At 32.7% G+C, this 18,374-nt stretch overlaps 4 protein-coding genes across 7 annotated transcripts; 2 read left to right on the forward strand and 2 right to left on the reverse strand.

Moving 5' to 3' along the window:
• Positions 1-1,004: 1,004 nt before the first annotated feature.
• Positions 1,005-3,189, forward strand: BORCS5 (BLOC-1 related complex subunit 5). 3 transcript variants are annotated; one of them, XM_077446457.1, is made up of 7 exons: positions 1,005-1,115; positions 1,214-1,324; positions 1,429-1,545; positions 1,709-1,902; positions 1,985-2,060; positions 2,157-2,269; positions 2,359-3,189. In XM_077446457.1, the coding sequence occupies exons 2-7, from the start codon at positions 1,216-1,218 to the stop codon at positions 2,572-2,574; spliced, it is 825 nt and encodes a 274-aa protein (XP_077302583.1). In that variant the 5' UTR covers positions 1,005-1,115; positions 1,214-1,215; the 3' UTR covers positions 2,575-3,189. The 3 variants fall into 3 exon arrangements, with proteins under 3 accessions (XP_077302583.1, XP_077302592.1, XP_077302597.1); XM_077446466.1 differs by having other exon boundaries at positions 1,006-1,115; positions 1,432-1,545; positions 2,359-3,168; XM_077446471.1 differs by having other exon boundaries at positions 1,020-1,115; positions 1,214-1,312; positions 2,359-3,168.
• On the reverse strand, positions 2,967-3,936 carry LOC143922999 (translation machinery-associated protein 16 homolog). The gene has a single exon (XM_077446482.1). It carries the CDS (start codon positions 3,878-3,880, stop codon positions 3,389-3,391), a length of 492 nt encoding a protein of 163 aa, XP_077302608.1. The 5' UTR covers positions 3,881-3,936; the 3' UTR covers positions 2,967-3,388.
• A 1,550-nt stretch (positions 3,937-5,486) lies between these two features.
• Positions 5,487-14,729, forward strand: Nnp-1 (Ribosomal RNA processing protein 1 homolog Nnp-1). Of its 2 annotated transcripts, none has more exons than XM_077437211.1 (10): positions 5,487-5,717; positions 10,001-10,080; positions 10,750-10,893; positions 10,975-11,169; positions 11,250-11,432; positions 11,521-11,612; positions 12,689-12,844; positions 12,924-13,084; positions 13,172-13,305; positions 13,389-14,729. In XM_077437211.1, exons 1-10 carry the CDS (start codon positions 5,579-5,581, stop codon positions 14,232-14,234), a joined length of 2,130 nt encoding a protein of 709 aa, XP_077293337.1. In that variant the 5' UTR covers positions 5,487-5,578; the 3' UTR covers positions 14,235-14,729. The 2 variants fall into 2 exon arrangements, with proteins under 2 accessions (XP_077293337.1, XP_077293346.1); XM_077437220.1 differs by having other exon boundaries at positions 5,572-5,717; positions 11,521-11,606; positions 12,686-12,844.
• Positions 14,361-16,822, reverse strand: LOC143917654 (NADH dehydrogenase [ubiquinone] 1 alpha subcomplex assembly factor 3). Its single transcript, XM_077439239.1, has 6 exons — positions 16,680-16,822; positions 16,472-16,580; positions 16,239-16,297; positions 16,077-16,170; positions 15,211-15,350; positions 14,361-15,144 (listed from the first exon to the last, which is right to left on the reverse strand). The coding sequence occupies exons 1-6, from the start codon at positions 16,820-16,822 to the stop codon at positions 15,048-15,050; spliced, it is 642 nt and encodes a 213-aa protein (XP_077295365.1). The 3' UTR covers positions 14,361-15,047.
• Positions 16,823-18,374: the final 1,552 nt, after the last annotated feature.

The raw sequence follows: 18,374 nt of genomic DNA on the forward strand, positions 1-18,374 counted from the left end.
ACCTTCACTTGAGGTAGTCGCAAGATCATATCTCCTGCCCCAGCCTTCAACCACGTACGGTCGAGCCAATAGCTGTACAGTTCCTGGAGCTCCCTCCTCTATATACGCCGCTGTTTACGGAACAGCCAGAAGCCGTCTATGGAGAGAAAGGACTTCGTGACCGGGTCTCCAGTTTTTCTCCCACCAGCTCATACAGCTAGCTACGATTCGACGAGGGGTATATAACCAGGAGAACTCCTACGATAGATAACGACACATTCCATGTTAGTCCACGGTTTCTCATAATAATGTGTTCCTGGAGGACACAATGAGAGTTTTGCGTCTTCTTTATAACGCATTGGTCCGAAGCATTTTGGAATCTGTTTCCATAATATGGAGTCCCAGGGAAGTGACTCACTCTAAAAATTGAAAAAGTTCAAAGGAAATTCCTCCGCTATCTATGTATTTATTTAATTTATTATTATTTTAAAATAATAACAACAATAAAATGACCAGTGTGACCTGGCAGGTTGCCCCAAAGCGTCACGCCGGTATATATGAGGTAATTTGGATACTATCCTATACTGCATCCCAGTGATTTTTACAGGGATCCGTGGGCAATAGTTCTTGTAAGCTATAGTTCTTTATCTTGGAGGGATATGCTTCTTGTGTCATTTCTTGAAATTATTAAGAGGTGATATTTGCAACCCAACTATATTGGAAGAAATTAAGCTATGGGTTCCATCTCACCTCATTGATCAGAATAAATTTTCTCCGTGCCTTGGTTTCAAATAAAGCCGTAAATTGAATGAAAGTCTTTTATGCATAAAATATGGTTCGGTGATAACTAGTCAAATGTGAACCGGTCGCTCTAGATCGGTCACACCCTAAAATCGGTCAACCAGTTTTAAGGTGTGACGGGTGATCACGTGTGACCGATCTAGAGCGACCGGTTGTCCTGTGACTGGTTTACATATGACTAGTAGTCCGTTTACCATAAAATATAAAATTTCGTGAATATGGTCGGAATATAAATTCTTATGTTCATCGGTAATGTCACTGTGACAGCAAGGGGTGTCAATACCTTGATTTGGTAATCTATGCAAATTCAAAATCTAATCAAAATACTGCATTTGGTAAGCAGCAAGTTTTAAATTTAATTATAAACTTACATACATTCATATTTTTATCATACACCCCCTAATATACAATTAATAATGAGCGTCATTTGCAGAAATGGGATCAGAACAATCGACCCCAACCGTGAACAAAGCTCCTACTTCATCACGTATAACTCGAGGACATACCATTGCCGTTCCACTGAGTGCTCGAGGTGGGTACCGCGGTAATACTTTATACGAGTGTACAATTTTTCAAATATAACATCACCTCGATCCAATTTTAAATAAACATTCTGCGTGTTGATGGTTCTTCAACCGTTACTTACAGAAGCTCACATTATTAATACTGATGCAGCACCAAGCGGAAGCACTTCCCCTGGAGCCAGTGTGTGTTCTGACACAGATCTGCCTTACATTTCTTACACATTGAATCGTCCCATCGGTGGTAATTTTAATATATATTCACCCATCCTCCAAACATTACAGTTACAGAAAAAAGCGGCACAAACATTTTCTTAAAATATTTTACACAATTATGTATTAGAATTTTTGGCTTGCTATGTATTGGATAAGATTTTATACATAAAATTAGATTTTTTTATGCGTAGATTCTCCAAAACTGACTGGACGAGGACACAATAGCAACAGCAATAAAAGAAACAGTTTTCCACCAAAAAAAATTATTCCACAGCGTCGTCCAGTTTCGCTCAATGCCGGTAATTCATCTCACACCATTGTAGTGGTTAAAGAAGCGAAAGTTCCACAGTCCTCGGATAAAGATGAAGATATTCTTAGATTACAAGTAAAGCTTATGTCCAATATTTAAGTTTTGCGTGTGTTTATTTTATATATAGTATGATTAACTTGTCTTTTTAATTTGTCAGCAAATTCCAATGTTTTTACCAATAATGAGGGGAACGTTAGGTTTACCGGGAGCTAGAGATCCTGAAATTTTAGAAGGTATTTAGAATAAAACTTACAATATGTGTAATACGCATTACCCAAACTTAAGTAGAAAATTGTTGTATATTAAATTGTTATTCATTGGAACAAAAGGAATTGATTCTACTCCATGGTTACGATTATGTAGTCGTTATCAAGCTCATTTGACAGCATCATCTCAACTTGTATCTACAGAACAAAATGTAATTACCGCGAAGTGTAAAGAGGTTTGTATTTTTTAAATGAATAATATTTTATCAAATTACCATTACCAGTATGTAATAAATTAAACTTTTTTTTAATTTTCAATTAATAGGTCGATGCAGAAATGGCGAAAACCTTGTCCACCTTTGTGGAAAAACAAAAACAAGGCGCTCAAATTGCAGAAAAACTCTCACACATCAAATTCATATCTCAACAATTGACCCGATGTAATACCCAATTGGAACAATTATTAATTTCTATGAAAGAATTAAACGATGTACTGCCGCTTGAAGAAAAATTAGAGCCTTTCGTAGTACCAGTCGATTAGATCAATAGGAATAATTAAAATATGTATTACATACATATAATATTTTATTCTGTGTATATTCGCCAAAGATAACACTTAAATATTAAGTAGACTCGCTTTAGCTAACTGAATAAGCTTTGTATTTAATATAAATTATATAACACGGGTACGTCAAAGGAAAAATTTAAGTGTAGTTTCGATATTAATATAAACTGTTGATTAATATTAAAATGAAATAAGTGTACAAATACAAATATCTGAGGAAAAAAAATTGATTACAGCACATTTTATAGTGGCTTTAATTGATTTACTGCGAAATAATGCATTTGATGTGCCTGATTCAGTGTCATAGTTCTATAGTATGTTTGATTTAATTTGTAATTTTAATGATTTTTGTTAAAAATTTTGGCCTAATTTGATCTCAATAAATATAATGTTATATGTCATTACATATTTATAAAAAAATGTCTTTAAGAATATAATATAACGCATTTCATAGGTTACATTGCATTATGTAATGGTTTTGATATATCATATTATGATACGTGATATAAATTTTTGAATTTAATAATATTAAGAAAACAATAAAATTTGCATACATTTCATATTTATTATAATAAAAAAATTTAACAATTGTTTTTTTTTTCTCTTAAATGTAATATAAAATTGTGTTATATTAGTACATATTCACAATATTGTTCGAACACCATATTTAAGTAATGTGCTTATAACTGATCATATGTTCACATATGAACATTGTACAATTAGTCTAAATGACTAAAATGCTGAGTTTGCAATTTCATCATTTGTTTAAAACAGTGTATTATTTATTCTATCATTGCAAATTACTAATTGAGAATCGTCTGAGTTTGAAATTTTGCAAAAATCGTAGTTCTCCATTCCACGACTTCAGTAAGACGACTTGACTGGTATTTGTTAAATCCGGTATTTCTATTCCACACGTCTTGTATTCTCGAGACTCGTTCTCCTTCGTCATGTTGATAGCATTCTCTCTGCTGCAATGTTGTTTAGTTCTCTTTCCGCCGATAGAATTCTTGTAGACGATTTCTTCTAATTCTTTATCGAATCTTGCCAAATATACGTCCAACATTTCTTTAATTTCTTCTTTGGAGTACACAGACGCATCCGTCTCCGGGAGGTTGTCTTTGAACCAGACTATCTTTTCGCCGAGTACATTCTGCTTTATATATCGCCCTAACTTGTTTTCTTCTTTGACGAGGGCTTTCTTTGATTTTCTCGCTAAAGCGATCGTTTTTCTACTGTTGGGATGTTTGCATTTCGCAATTTCCTTCTGGATGGGCTTCATCTTGTTTGACGTTTGACGTTTACTAGTGCACACGTGCTGCGGATAAAACGATCACAAGTAGTGATATTTTCGACCAATAACAAACATACTTTTATCATATAAAATTAAGCTTTCCACCTCCTCAAACCACTAGTAAAATTGCCGTGTTCAATTTTATAATCAAATGGAATAAATATTTTATATTTCAGATATAAATAGTTGATAAAGGCGCATGTGTTCGGCTTGTAGCTCTGTGTATAATTGCTTGCTGATTTGACTTGCCAAGTCTAGAAAAAGGAAGCATTTGTACTGGAAAAGTTCCGTCATCAATTCAACGAAGTTATTTATTTTTGACAAGTACAAGTTCAGCAAAGGAGTGAAACGCAAATGGATTGCTTGAAATTGTTTGCGTGGCTTAGTAAACCGATTGATATCTAATGTGCGGTATTTGAACTATCAGGTTAGACATTGATCTCGTTCAAGTCACTAAAATCCGGCACCCAAAACCCCATCAATCGAAAGCTAACCACGTGAAATATTGTACAAACGAGAACTAGAGTGCCTGATGTTCCGTGATCGAGATTTTAGGGACTTGGGTGATTTTAGTAAATATTTGACCCCATCAAATTATTGTCCAAGCCATTTCTTCGTTTCCATGGAGAGATTCAAAATCATCTTTTTGGCACGTGTAGAGAGATGTGTAAACGGCGTGATCAAAGTAATTAGTTGTTCTTGATGTTTTATGGCAAATTTATATTTTGGTTGTCGAAAAATATTGCTTCAAAAGGGCTCGTGGCTTAAGTCTTCGGTTAGGCTTGAATAGTGCACGTGATAAGCCATGATATTAATGATTCGCTACACCTGCAATGATTTATTCAGTCATTTTCATGAAACAAATATTTTCCAATGACACCTCACTACACACTGTGTGCAGTGGTGTCACCCTAATTGTTTCCATGGGTTTCTGAAAATCCGTTGTTAAAAATCAAAAGTTTCCGGAAACCCGTTCGTTAATCTAAAAATTCGGGTCTACGTGACGAGCCAGAATGTTAAATTACAGAAAACACAAATAGCGGAAGGCAAAGATTGAAAATCGAAAGATCTTAAGTCGAAAGATCAAAAAAAAAGGGTGCATGGTAAACGATACATACTCACTTAATTTGCGCGAGCAGGGTACAACAGGAACAAGAGGAACAGGCTTTTCCTCCCGTATTCGGCGCGCGCACATTAATACGGGAGGAAAAGCCTGTTCCTCTTGTATCCTGTTCGCGCAAATTAAGTGAGTATGTACCGTTTACCATGCACCCTTTTTTTTTTGATCTTTCGACTTTAGATCTTTCGATTTTCGATCTTTGCCTTCCGATATTTGTGTTTTCTGTAATTTAACATTCTGGCTCGTCACGGAGACCGTAAAAATTCATATAAATTTTTTCAAAAATTATACAAATCTTGAAAGCTTAATAAACTTTCATGTAATAGTGCCTTGGACGAAAAAAAATGGACATATATGTATATATATATTTTTTTTTTTTCAAAATAATTTTATTGAAAAAAAACCCGTTGTTCCAAAATTGGGGTGACATCACTGACTGAGTGTCGATAAAAGTGTAAATCGATTAAAAAGTGAATGACATAAAACAAGTATGGACATAAAAGAGAGTATTGGGGCGCGAATATGTCGAGCGGGTGAACGATCAGATCTGTTCAATTGCCGTCGAGATGTCGGCGTGTGCGGTGCGCGTAATAGCGCAGGAGCTGTCGCTGTCGCGCGGTTTGGCCGCCAACGACGTGCGGAGGCGCGACCGAGTCCTCAAGTCTCTCTCCAAGTGGCTCTCGGCCAGGGACTCGTCCACTTACGGTAACCACCCACCCCACCCCACCCCACTCCACTCCACTCCAAACGGAACACGCTCTTTGAGGTTATGTCTCCGTACACGTGTGCGTCACACCGCGCGCACGCCCACACCCGCACCCCCACTCCCACCCCCACTCGGGAGCAGGTAAATTGGTCGAATGCAATACACCTAAATCAATTCACCTAATGCAATTCCACTAATGACGCTTTTACCGAAAATCTATTGACCTAATGGTAAATTCACCTAATATCTTTATACCGAATGACACATTCACCTAATTTCGAGTTTCAAACCAGCAGTAGCCGAGTTTCAAACCAATAGTAGTAGATTTTATTATTTAGTAATTTTTCGACGCGATATCAATAGATGGCGTAGTAACATAGACAGATAAATGTTATAACATTTCTTTGCAAATAGCCCTTAAACTCTATATACACCATATTGCGCCCGACAGAAGATTTAAAAAGGATTTCCCACCTAATGGCGAGTGAAATAAATTAAGGACATTGAAAAAATTAATTGCTTTTGTAGCTTTGTATTATCTTTTGCTATATATACTATACTATATTATATAGCAAACATTGTACATATTTACAATAAAATTTATGATAAAACAAAGTAATAAAAAGGAATCAAAAAAGATATACAGATTTTTTTTACTGTACATATATTAAAATTGGCTTTCCAATCATCAATATTAAAAGAAGGTGAGAAGAAAACGCATGTATAATAGACAGACCAGTACAATTTCTACGATTGATACAATTTCCATAATAAATAATTAATAATTTTAAATATACGTAATAAATATAAATTATGATGAATACATAACAAATATAAATCAGTTAGTAATTTATACGTAGATTGCAAAACACAATGAAATATAAACAATAATAACAAGACAAGAAACAAGCAATACAATAAATAATAAATAATTTATTAATCAAGTTACAGAAATAAACCAATTTATAATAAACATTTTCATGTAATAAAAACTCATGAGTGGTATTACAGATGGTCAACTTATTACAGACAACACAGAACACATATATTCTTTTCAATATATGAATAATCAATAAGTAAAACAACTAACGTTAAAGAAAATTGACTATTGTATCAAGTCATGTAATAAAAATACTCTTGTGTGAAGCTATAGAAGTTTTTTACAAAAAATTTGGTACGTATATAAACGAAAAGACGTTTGCTAATTTCAATGACCATCTCTTCTCCACCGATCATGGTATTTGGTTGTTCTATTAGTGACACCACACAGACCCTAAGTAAATAATGATTTCAATCAATAACTATAGCTTGTGACATGTCTAATTGTTTCGCACAAAATATAATGCTTATCAGCTCATTCACACAGCGATAAATAAAATTTAACATTGGAAAGAGTTTAAAAATTTGAAGCCGCATATTTTTTCGAAATCCTTTTTTAGTTCAGAATTTAATATCACATTTATAATTGGGTTTCAAGCATGGAGCTAGGATTCTAAACGTACATTAAATCCAAATTTCAGTTCTAAATATACTAGAACGAAAAATTTAAAAATAGCATAGTATAAGTAATATTTATCAATAAATTATGGAATTCAGCATTTTTAAGTGTTTTCGCTGATTTCCGAATTGATATGTTGTTTTGAATTGTTGTTATTGTGGAATGAATTGTTATGTAACGACTGCCACTTAAAATCAAGTTTTGCAAGTGATGTGTCACCGCTCATGGTTATTGTGTAGTGAAAAGACTGCCAATAAATCACCACCCCATGAGTTTTTTTTATATTTTAAATATTTGTATACCAGACCATTCATTAAATACTGTGTTTTCGTGTTTATTAATATTTATCATAACTATTGTGTATTAAAAAAATTTCAAAAGACTATTTCTTTCAATTTTAAAAATTTTACTGTGTACTTTTTATTCCCATTATTTAAATAATTAATATATATTTACTTTTTCTTTATAATTTTCAACTTCAGCAAGTGGAGACTCTTGTCATCTACAATCTAAGACGAATTGTCGCCGGAAGATAAAGAGTGATATATATTTTCTAGTTTATTTCCGTTCGATTTCTTGTTTGAAAATAGATTTGAAATGTTGTTCAGTAAAACTCAAAGATTGTTAATGACAACAATGTCAGCTGTTCTCTAGAGTAAGTATCAAATGAAACACAATGTTTCCACAAATCTTTGACTTTTTCTAGTGTTCGGGTAAAAAGTATATATCTATATAAGAAAAATATTAACCGAGTACATATGTATAGTAAAAGTGTATTTACCTGTTGTAATATATTCTGATTAGTCACAATATGTTTCATCTATCCCATATATAATAATTATTTCATATGACAATGGATTTAAAATATGACTTATCGGAATTAGTCGATATGTAAAATGGTAAGTGTTCATCGTATGACATTTCTTCGCTGAATTCCGTTTCTTCTATCTACTTAATGAATATGATTTATAGAACCTAGGCTTTCAATGAATGTAACACAGTATTGCTTATCACTTAATAAAACGGCACTTGACTTGCAATTCGAGTCGGCATGACACTATCAACTATTAGTTTAATGTGAGTATCCAATAGTTTCGAAAAAATCAGCAGCATCGGCAGCAGCAGTCGCATAAAAGGCTCGTTTCCGGTTTATAAAACTTATTGATTATTTATTATTTATGTAATATTAATTGAAGGATTATATTTTTTCGATAAGAGTAGACATTTAATTAATAAGTCCAAAAAATAGTGTAAGTTCGAGCGTACAAGTTAATACGAGTTATAGATATAAAATTTCAGTTCGATACACGGTCTAGGATATATAATAATTCAAAGAAAAATAATGCTACTTCCGGCAGATTTGAAAATGAAAAAAAAAATTATAGCGCAACGATTAAAATTTTATTACGCAGTAAAAAGTTTCAGTGTTTCAGTTTCAAAGATATTTAATGGTGTTTGAATTATCACTAAAATACACAGCCAAACACGCACATTTTTTAAAAACAATAAATACGTGCCAGTGATCGACTTCATCTATTAATAAAATATAAATTTTAAAATACAACTTAATATTTTATTTTGTTTTAAATAATCTTGAAATTATCAATGCAAAAGTGCCATCTATCCGTCAACGTAAAACAACCTTCATTCGATCAATTTGTATTTAGGTAAACTGCAGTTAGGTATGTATGACATTAGGTATGGTCGTCGTTAGGTATGTTGATATTCGACCAACTCGCTTAGGTATACTCGAATTAGGTGAATTGCATTAGGCGAACTTACAGTGAATCCCCCCACTCCACTCCACTCGCCATCCTTTCAATCAGGGCTACCACACTTTTTATATGGGGCCAAATGGTACCAAAATCTGTTTATTTATAATGGTTGGATACCTTTTAATTTACCTATGCGTACTTTTGGAGATAATTTGAGTACCGTTAATCCTATCACACTGAAACTTTGTATCTGGCAGTGAAACTTTTTATAATCACCTTAAAAGTTTCCTCTTTTTAAATTTTCTTCAGATTCTTTTTCGTGTATTCTAAACCGCTCAATGATGCCGGTTAAAATGTTTTTACACATGATACTCATGAATTAAAAAAAAGTATTTTTTAATATTTCCTTAAACCGGAAGTAGAATTTATTATCCTGAAGCGTAATAATTGATTTTTGAGCGTGGAGCCCCTTACTAAAGGATTTCACTGAAACTTCTGTGCATCGAACTGAAATTTTCAGCTTGACCCTTTTAGTAAACTTTGAATTTTTAATAGATGTGCCAAAAAGTATACTAACAAAATTGACAGCTTACTCTCGATTGCATTTCCTTTCAGTGTTTAATGTGTGTGCTTCACAAACAAATTGCAGGGTACTTGTGTAGTTGTGTGGTTCGTGCTTCAATGAATTCGATAATACTTTAATATTTGCTAGATATTACGAATAAAGGTAATAAATACCTTATTACGATAACTCTATGAATGTGTTCAAGACAAAAATGACACTTTCCAAATTAATTTACTAGTCGAGTGATGTTTTCACCAAAACCTAACCTTTCTATCTAATCAGGTGGCAACTTATAATTGAGATGTATTTTCAGTTGTAATATATTTTGAAAAATTGAAATGTAATTCGCCATATGAATCAACTTACGTGGGTTAGACGGAATATATTTCGACTAGTCAAAATATATTACAACTGGAACTACACTTCAACTATAGCATATACATATATATATATTAAATCATACATATTCATAAACTACAACCAAAAATATGATTTATTTTACAGATTTTACAGAACATGATTTTATGCGCATCTGGAAGGGTCTGTTTTATTGTGTTTGGATGTCGGATAAACCTCTCGTTCAAGTAAGTACACATTTTAACAACACGTATAAAGGTCCATTCATACTACCACAGCACGTACCGGCAACTGCACGTAAACAGCAGTACGAAAAATATTATTTGGTACATTTCATATGGACACATTCATGTCTAATGTGGCGTAGACGTAACAGTCAAAAATTCTATTCATACTATGCAGCAGTACATGTCACTGTAACTTATCAAGGAAAACCGATCTTCTTTGGCAACTGGAAATATTCACGTACGATGTGACGTCATAGTAGCGAGTGCACGCCACTCGTGCGCATTTGAATATTTTCGGAAACGTCATATTGTGATAATATTGACTTGACGATACGAGGCAAGCAATATTGCGCCATATCGTCACGCTTTGTAATGTACATATGTAAGCTTATTTTGCCTTGCACTTGGCTGTACGTGTGTTGCTGTATAGTATGTGGTGCTATGCTCTAGCCATGAACTGCAAGATACATTGTATGAATTGACCTTTATTAAGTTGGCACGGAATTAAGTATCAATGTTCCAAACGTAGATTAGTTTAATTAAAAAATATAAAATTTCAGCTATATAAGTGACTATAAACATTAAATATCATATCATTGCATACTCGTATGCAATATTATATGTAGTATTACGTATCACTGCTTATGCAAAAATATTTCTGATTTCCAGGAAGAATTGTGTGAAAATATAGCTAAATTGATTCAATGCTTTGAAAAGTTTTCTACGTCCATCCTCTTCTATAAGTGTTTTCTAAAAACCATGGGGCAAAATTGGTTCGGAATCGATCAACATAGACTCGACAAATTTCTCATGGTAGTTGAAATTCTTGAAATGATCAATGAAATGCTTAATTTTTCTGTGTATACATAATTTATGAATCAATGTGGTTGTTAGTGTGTGCGCCGCGTTACCCGAGGAATGTTTTACAACATAAAAAAACACAATTGGTCAAAAGAAGCGACGGATTTTCTCCAAGTTGCGCTGTCTGAAGATGATGGGCTTTTTGCTTCGCCCACGCCAAATGACGCACGCATGGCTCTCGGACTGCAATTGCATCTCGTAGATTGCTGGACGGAAGAAATTTCGAAAGTAAAAACATTACACTTTTGAAATTATTTTAAGCTTATATATAGAAAAAGTTTTTATTATGTTTCATATTACTTTTTCAGGTTAGTGAAGGAGAAATATCTTCACAGGTTGTCACAAGATTGATTAAACCATTTGCAATATATTTGTGTCGTGGGAAAGAGGCTAGACTTTCTTCGGCTATTATGAAAAATATATTTATTAATCTCATCCGACAAACTGATGTCGGTATTGAATATAGCGAAAAAGAATTAGCCTGGAGACAAGTGAGCAATTTTTTGTATATTACAAACCATATAAGAGATAATTGAACAAAATTTTCTAATACATTGTTTTTTCTTCTTTTTTATACAGGCGGGATATCCAGGTGGTAATATTGATGCAATGGAAAAAGTTGATGTCAGTGATGATGAGAATAGTGACGATATGGAAGAAGATACATCAAGGTTTTTTTTTTAATAGCAAAATTTAAATTGTCAAAATTATACATTAAATACTAGGGTTGTACTCGATGACATCATTGCATGGGTCTGGGCATATTAATTATTAAATATTGTCGTCGGTCATGTTTTCGAGCCACACGCGTTCGAATTTATTTCAAATACTTAAAAAAAAATGGTAAAAACAATCTATCTACCTACATAAAGACAATATAAAACACCGATAGAGATACCAATTAAATAAATTTTCAATAGATGGCGGTAAATTCTCTGCCAAGCGGAAACATTGGTAGGAGATAGCATATATAGAAGTTTTTTTCTTTTGTTATTGTATTCGTATATACGTTTTGGCAGTGGTTTAGCTGTGACGCACATATGTATGTTGAATCGAAACGACTATTATAGTGCGGGGAGTATATATATATATATATATATATATATATATATATATATATATATATATATATATATATATATATATATATATATATATATATATATATATATATATATATATATATATATATATATATATATATATATATATATATATATATATATATATATATATATATATATATATATATATATATATATATATATATATATATATATATATATATATATATATATATATGTGTATATATGTATGTATGTATGTATATATATATATGTATATATATATATATATGTATATATATATATATATATATGTGGGTGGAATTCCTAAACAGATGACGCTGTTCAGGACCACGGTGGGAATATGGCAGTGGAGATGAAGATCAAACACGTGCGTTTTCAGTCATGTTGTTTATTAAAACGATACCACGCGGTGGTGTAGCGACCAACCGCCCCCCCAGTGGAAGGTTAATTTCTACTAACTGTAAAATAGCGGTCGCTTTCGCGCCCTCTGCCACTTTCCATCCCCTCTCTACAATCGGTCGTAACATACCCTTTCTCAGCCATAGCCCATACATCAGCCTTTCGTTCAATTCCAACACTACATATATGATGATTGGTGGGATAATTTACATATGTACAAAAACACATTTAAGATTCCATATTTGTCAATTTTATTTAAGCAATGAAGCTTTGGATCCTCGTGCTGGATATGTCAATACTGTATTGCCTCAAATGCCCATTGATGGTCAAGAAATAGCAAAAATGCTTCGTGATTTGATTCCCGAATCAAATATAAATTGCAGTAATAGAACGCGTATGAAGGATCTAATTGAAAAGTAAGCAAGCCAAATTAATTGTATATTTGTGTTGTTTTATTGAATTTTTTTTATTGATGAATTTATTATGCTCTACCAGTTTTGATACACTTTCATCTGGGACGTACCCTTTGAAGATGAAAGATATAGAATTGCCAAAAGATCCAGCGTTCAAACTACCCAAAGCTGCAAAGGCTGCTTTGGATCTCATAAATTTTGAAAAGAAAATTGGAGAAATGAACGATGAAAAGGAATTAATAGGTTTTATATTTTACATTATTTTTTTGAGTACACTTTTAATCGAAATGTGCATTTTAATATTATAATAACGAATGAAAATATATTTAGGTCTGAATAAACGACAAAAGAGGAGGTATTTGGCAAAGCAAAGAAAAAAACAATTGTATGAAAGTGATGAGAGTGAGGATGAAGACAAACAATCAACTACTACTCCTGCTAAAAAAGCTAAAATGAATAATAATGTAAATTTCATTCAACATCTGTACATTTTACATTTTGTTCTGATGTATTTAGTATTAATTTGTTTTTTTTTTAATTTTTGCAGATTTCATCTGGACATTGGCACGTTGAAGATCTAAGACTAAATGATTCAAAAGCTGATAACAAAACTGATAAAAAAAGTAGTCCAAAAAATGGCATAGCAAAGGCAGTTGAACATGTTAACGGCTTTGATAGTGAGATAATCAAAGAGAATGGTCATTGTAATGGTTCCGAACAAAAATTGCCTGCAAAAAAAATACCAAACGGCACACTAAAAACTACTCCGAAAAAGTCAGAATCAGTAATGAAGAAGCTCGTAAATAACTCGAATATGAAGAATTCTAAAAAATTAGCCATTTCCGTTTCTAGTGTCCAATCATCTCCTTTACCAACATTGAAAATTAAAATCAGTGATGCCCTTACGTCTACTCCCAACGACAATAAAAAATCAAAAGCTGATAAAATAAACTGCACCAACACCTCAGTAAAAAAAGCAATGAAATCTCCAAAAGAAACAATCACACCTAAAATCAACGTGAAACATATAAAAAAATCGTTGGATAGTACTATTGAAGATACTGAAATAATTATCCCAATCAAAAAAATTAAAAAAGTTGAAAATCGATTAAACAAATCGGAATCTATAAGAAACAAAATAAAATCTAAACAAACCGCTCTACTGTGCTCTAATTTATCTGTTGATAATTTGACGCCGCTTAAAAGGGTCAATATAGCCCTCACAAAAAATACGTCGCAAGCTGTGATAGATTATTTTAAAAGTGTGAAACAATCCCCGGAAATTCCTTTCGATGGTGGTAAAAAGCCAATAAAAACATCCCTCAAACCGAACTCCATGCCGTCGCCGGTGAATCCGTTTTATAAACGCAAACTACAGTTAAAATGGGACTAAAAACAAACGATTATTTAAAATATTTTTCTATACACGCTAGACTTATTTTGCGTTAAAAAATTTATTGATTGTTTGGTAATAGAATTGTAAATACTTTTTATAAGGAAATTGGAAGAAAAAAAAGATGAAATAATAACAACGTTTTTTATTATAGTAACTCGTGCGACACCTTTCCTTCAATCCTTAACGAATAACTTACTCACATCTTCTAAAATTGCTAATTATTAATTTGCACATATGTATGTCAGCGGTGCGCCCCATTCCACCAACTTGCAGTATCTCGAGACTCGTTTTCTCAACTTATCCATTCGGGTGCTGACGTCTTTTCTGTTACAAACCTGCCACGCTGAAAATTTCGCCAATATTTCCAACTAGAATTATTTAGAGATCCAATAGAAAGCAGGTATAAAAATTTTAGCTAATCCAAACACACCCTAGATAACTACCACCTAGAGTTTAGAGTTTTGTAAAGGTGTGTTTAGACTCTCTAATATATCTTGCAACAATATAAAATAAACAAAAGAAGTCTATTAATGAATGTATTTTTCCAAAACTAGTTCCATCTGCATTGTTGTTAAAATATAATGCTCACAATCTCACAAGAAATTCTGCTATGGTCATAAATTCAGAAATTCCAGTGTAAATCAGTCTTTATAAACTCATAAAGAAGTATATTACTATGTGAAATATTTTCGTATACGTGTTTTAAATACATATATAAAATCTCCGACGAAAAAGTTAGGTAAACGAGTCTTGAGATATTGCAAGTTGGTGGAACAAGGTAGACCTGTATATCAAAAGTCGATTTTTCATTTAATAGTACATAAAACCACTCGGCATAGTGGACTGTGCCAAATCATCTTCATTCATTTCTATGAATTTAGGTGGTATTAAAGCAGCAGCAACATTTCTGAGGAAAAAGAAAAATAACATTAAAAATATATTCATAGTGTCTTGAAATAACTTTTCAACTCACCGTTTTTCGGCATTCAGAAAATTGAAAGCTGAAATCGCGTGTTCTGTACTATGTATTTCAATATTTGTATTTAATTCTCTACCAAATTTGATAAGATTTCTAGAACTTTTTATATTATCAGCATCGCCTACACCGATGATCTGTAAATATACATACAATATTTTTTTATTCCTTACAGACAACAGTTGTTCACATACAGGCCGGCTCGAAGGTGTAGGAGAATAATCTTTTAATTCTTATTAAATTGAAAAAATAATTTGGCTTTCTTTGAACATATAAAACTTTTTATATTTAACTTATTTTTGGATGCGGTGCATCCGCTATAAAATCGCCAGACAAATTGAACGACAGATTAATGGACGGCTGCTTTAAATGCAATTCTCGTCTTCTCGAATGATAGATTGCACATCAGATGATGGGTAACCTTTCGATGTGCACAGATGCAATTATTAAAATTGAGTTGGATCTTTCAGGCGAGTTTAATAAGGCAAGATTCGATAAGTTCCGAATCTTGTCTTATTAAACTCGCCAGAAAGATCCAACTCGATTTTAATAATTGCATCTATGCACATCGAAAGATTACTCGTCATCTGATGTGCAATCTATCATTCGAGAAAACGAGAATTACGTTTAAAGCTGTCGTTCGTTTGGCGATTTTAGAGCGGATGCACCAAACCCCTTATTTTTCTACTCAAAGTAAATATACCAATTGTAAAATATTATGATTTACGAGGAACGCATGAAGTTGACTGTCAAATATCAACGAATCACGAATAAACTGTCATCGGTACAAATGGTATTTTGGAATTGTATTGCCATATACCCTCGGACCGGGCCTGTTCATATATGTACATATGTAACCTTACCAATATGTCTACTTGTGGTTCAATTAAATCAAAAATGCTCAAACTTTGTCTAGTTATTTCAGAAGCATCATTTATTCTCCATGCCAAGACAGACCTTAAAAATGTAAAACCTCAATATTAAACGTTTACTTGAAAACATATTAAAACATAATTTAGTTTTACTTTTGAAACAGCATGATCGGGCCCAATATATTTATGCCATTGTTTAACTTGAATCCATTCTGCAAATTAATAGAATGATGTAATAAGCACAGACAAAAAGATTTTATGCATGTTTTTAATTAATACTATATTGTAAGGCATGTTTTTCGGTCACATCCATATTGCATAATCGTCTATATTGTATTACAAATGGGCAACCATTTTACAGATTATATGGGTGATATTAAACTTACTTGACTGAAACGATCTATCATCAACCCAGAATCTATCTCTTTGTTTAGAATATCAACTCTCATTTGTCCGTCACCATCATAGGAACTGCCAAATCGTACATTGCGATGACTGAAAATAAATATGTACATGTCGAATAAATTCTGTATAATATTAAATATATGTACATAATAGTATCATAATAAAGCTCTTATACTAATGATGCTATACTTTTTAACGGTAGCTGTAATAGCTGCCTTTAAAACGCGCGTTCTACAAAGACAGTTGGTTAAAGTTGACATAGCTTCAATCATACAATGATAAACTGTCAAATATGAACATTGCTTACCCCAAACAGAAATTATAACAGGCATGATTTTAATACAAATGTAAATATTTTAGAAATCCATTTATCAACCTAAATATTTTTGAAGCATTATAAATACAGATGATAAATATTAAAATAAATAAATAAAAATAATTATCTTTGGATGTGAAAGATTCAAGTTATTTTATTTTTTTGTATTTGAATTTATAATATTTTTAGCGCTATTGATAGTCATGGATGGTTCTTCAGTTGATATTTTAGTAATATAAAACTGGTTCGGTGATTATTCCGCATAAAGCGATCTCGCGTAAGTCGTTAAAATCTCGATCACGGAAGATCTGGCACTCGAGTTTTCGTTAGTAAAATATTTCGCGTGGCCAGCTTTTGATTGATGAGTGTTTTTGGGCAATAGTGAAGCTCGTGTTACATTATTTTTCAAATCCATATTCGGATGTAGGCGTCTACCGTGGTTAGACATTATTGATAGCACGCATAAATTCTATATTGTATATGCCAGGCAGAATAATAACAACTGAATCAAAAATAAAATAAAATACTCAAAAGAAACCGACTGTGAGCAGGAGCTGCATTAGATCATTGATTGGACTCAGACTAGAAAAATTGTTCGCCTTGCCTAAGGGTAGAAGGGTTTCCAGGGTAGAATTCGTACTGGCAGGGCCGCGCCCAAGAGTTCGGCCGCCTGTGCGTTGCACACATTTGTACATATGGTAAGCTAAGATGACCGGGTTTTGAAAATCTCAAAAGGGGACAATGATAAAAATAGATATAAAAAAATCCTTTAGCAATATTCTTTATTGATCATATCTTCGATTTATTACAATGTTAATGCTGTTACTCTACAAAAAAAAAAAAAAAAAACGTTCAAACGTTCGCAGAGACGGGTCTACGGAGAATTTGTAGAGTATTAAGGCGCTATAGACGCTCTAGAATATCGTAGCGGTATGTGTTTCGGTAGACCGTGTGGCGAACGAACAGAATTTGGTTCGACGTGCGGCGTACTGAATGCACTTCGACCTAACGGTGAATGTTCCTACACATGTTACGGTCTGCGTCAACATCGTTCGCCGCACGATCGACCTCTCCGATATTCCAAAGCGTCTGTAGCGCCTTTAAGAGGGCTGTACACCCGAAACCTTAATTTTGTTGCCGTTCCTTTCTTCGATATATATATTGAGTGAATGCGAGAATATATATATATATATATATATATATATATATATATATATATATATATATATATATATATATATATATATATATATATATATATATATAGGAATGATTTTTAAGCGAGCCGTATGTGTGGTTGGCCAAACTGCTAGGGATAAAAGTGTGTGTGGTATGCATGGGAGAGACCGGATGCGTGTTGCTATGGTTACTTGTTGGAGAATAAGCCGGACGACATGGTTATAATAAATAGATTTGACTGAATTTGCGCTTTTCACTTGGAATCCTTCACACCCGGATCCTATATATATATATATATATATATATATATATATATATATATATATATATATATATATATATATATATATATATATATATATATATATATATATATATATATATATATA

The sequence above is a fragment of the Arctopsyche grandis genome, chromosome 1 (assembly GCF_051622035.1).
Source record: "Arctopsyche grandis isolate Sample6627 chromosome 1, ASM5162203v2, whole genome shotgun sequence".
In the NCBI taxonomy this organism is placed as follows: domain Eukaryota; kingdom Metazoa; phylum Arthropoda; class Insecta; order Trichoptera; family Hydropsychidae; genus Arctopsyche; species Arctopsyche grandis.

Excerpts from the sequence above, each read along its gene's own strand:
- LOC143917654 (XM_077439239.1), bottom strand. The coding sequence starts at position 16,822 with ATGCCTGTTATAATTTCTGTTTGGGGTAAGCAATGTTCATATTTGACA. Across the intron at positions 16,581-16,679 it reads ATTACAGCTACCGTTAAAAA|TCATCGCAATGTACGATTTG; the intron begins GTATAGCATCAT and ends ATTTATTTTCAG. Across the intron at positions 15,351-16,076 it reads AACCACAAGTAGACATATTG|ATCATCGGTGTAGGCGATGC; the intron begins GTAAGGTTACAT and ends GTATATTTACAG.
- LOC143922999 (XM_077446482.1), bottom strand. The coding sequence starts at position 3,880 with ATGAAGCCCATCCAGAAGGAAATTGCGAAATGCAAACATCCCAACAGT.
- BORCS5 (XM_077446457.1), top strand. The coding sequence starts at position 1,216 with ATGGGATCAGAACAATCGACCCCAACCGTGAACAAAGCTCCTACTTCA. Across the intron at positions 1,325-1,428 it reads TGCTCGAGGTGGGTACCGCG|AAGCTCACATTATTAATACT; the intron begins GTAATACTTTAT and ends CGTTACTTACAG. Across the intron at positions 1,546-1,708 it reads ATTGAATCGTCCCATCGGTG|ATTCTCCAAAACTGACTGGA; the intron begins GTAATTTTAATA and ends TTTTATGCGTAG.
- Nnp-1 (XM_077437211.1), top strand. The coding sequence starts at position 5,579 with ATGTCGGCGTGTGCGGTGCGCGTAATAGCGCAGGAGCTGTCGCTGTCG. Across the intron at positions 5,718-10,000 it reads CAGGGACTCGTCCACTTACG|ATTTTACAGAACATGATTTT; the intron begins GTAACCACCCAC and ends TTTATTTTACAG. Across the intron at positions 11,433-11,520 it reads AAGAATTAGCCTGGAGACAA|GCGGGATATCCAGGTGGTAA; the intron begins GTGAGCAATTTT and ends TTTTTTATACAG.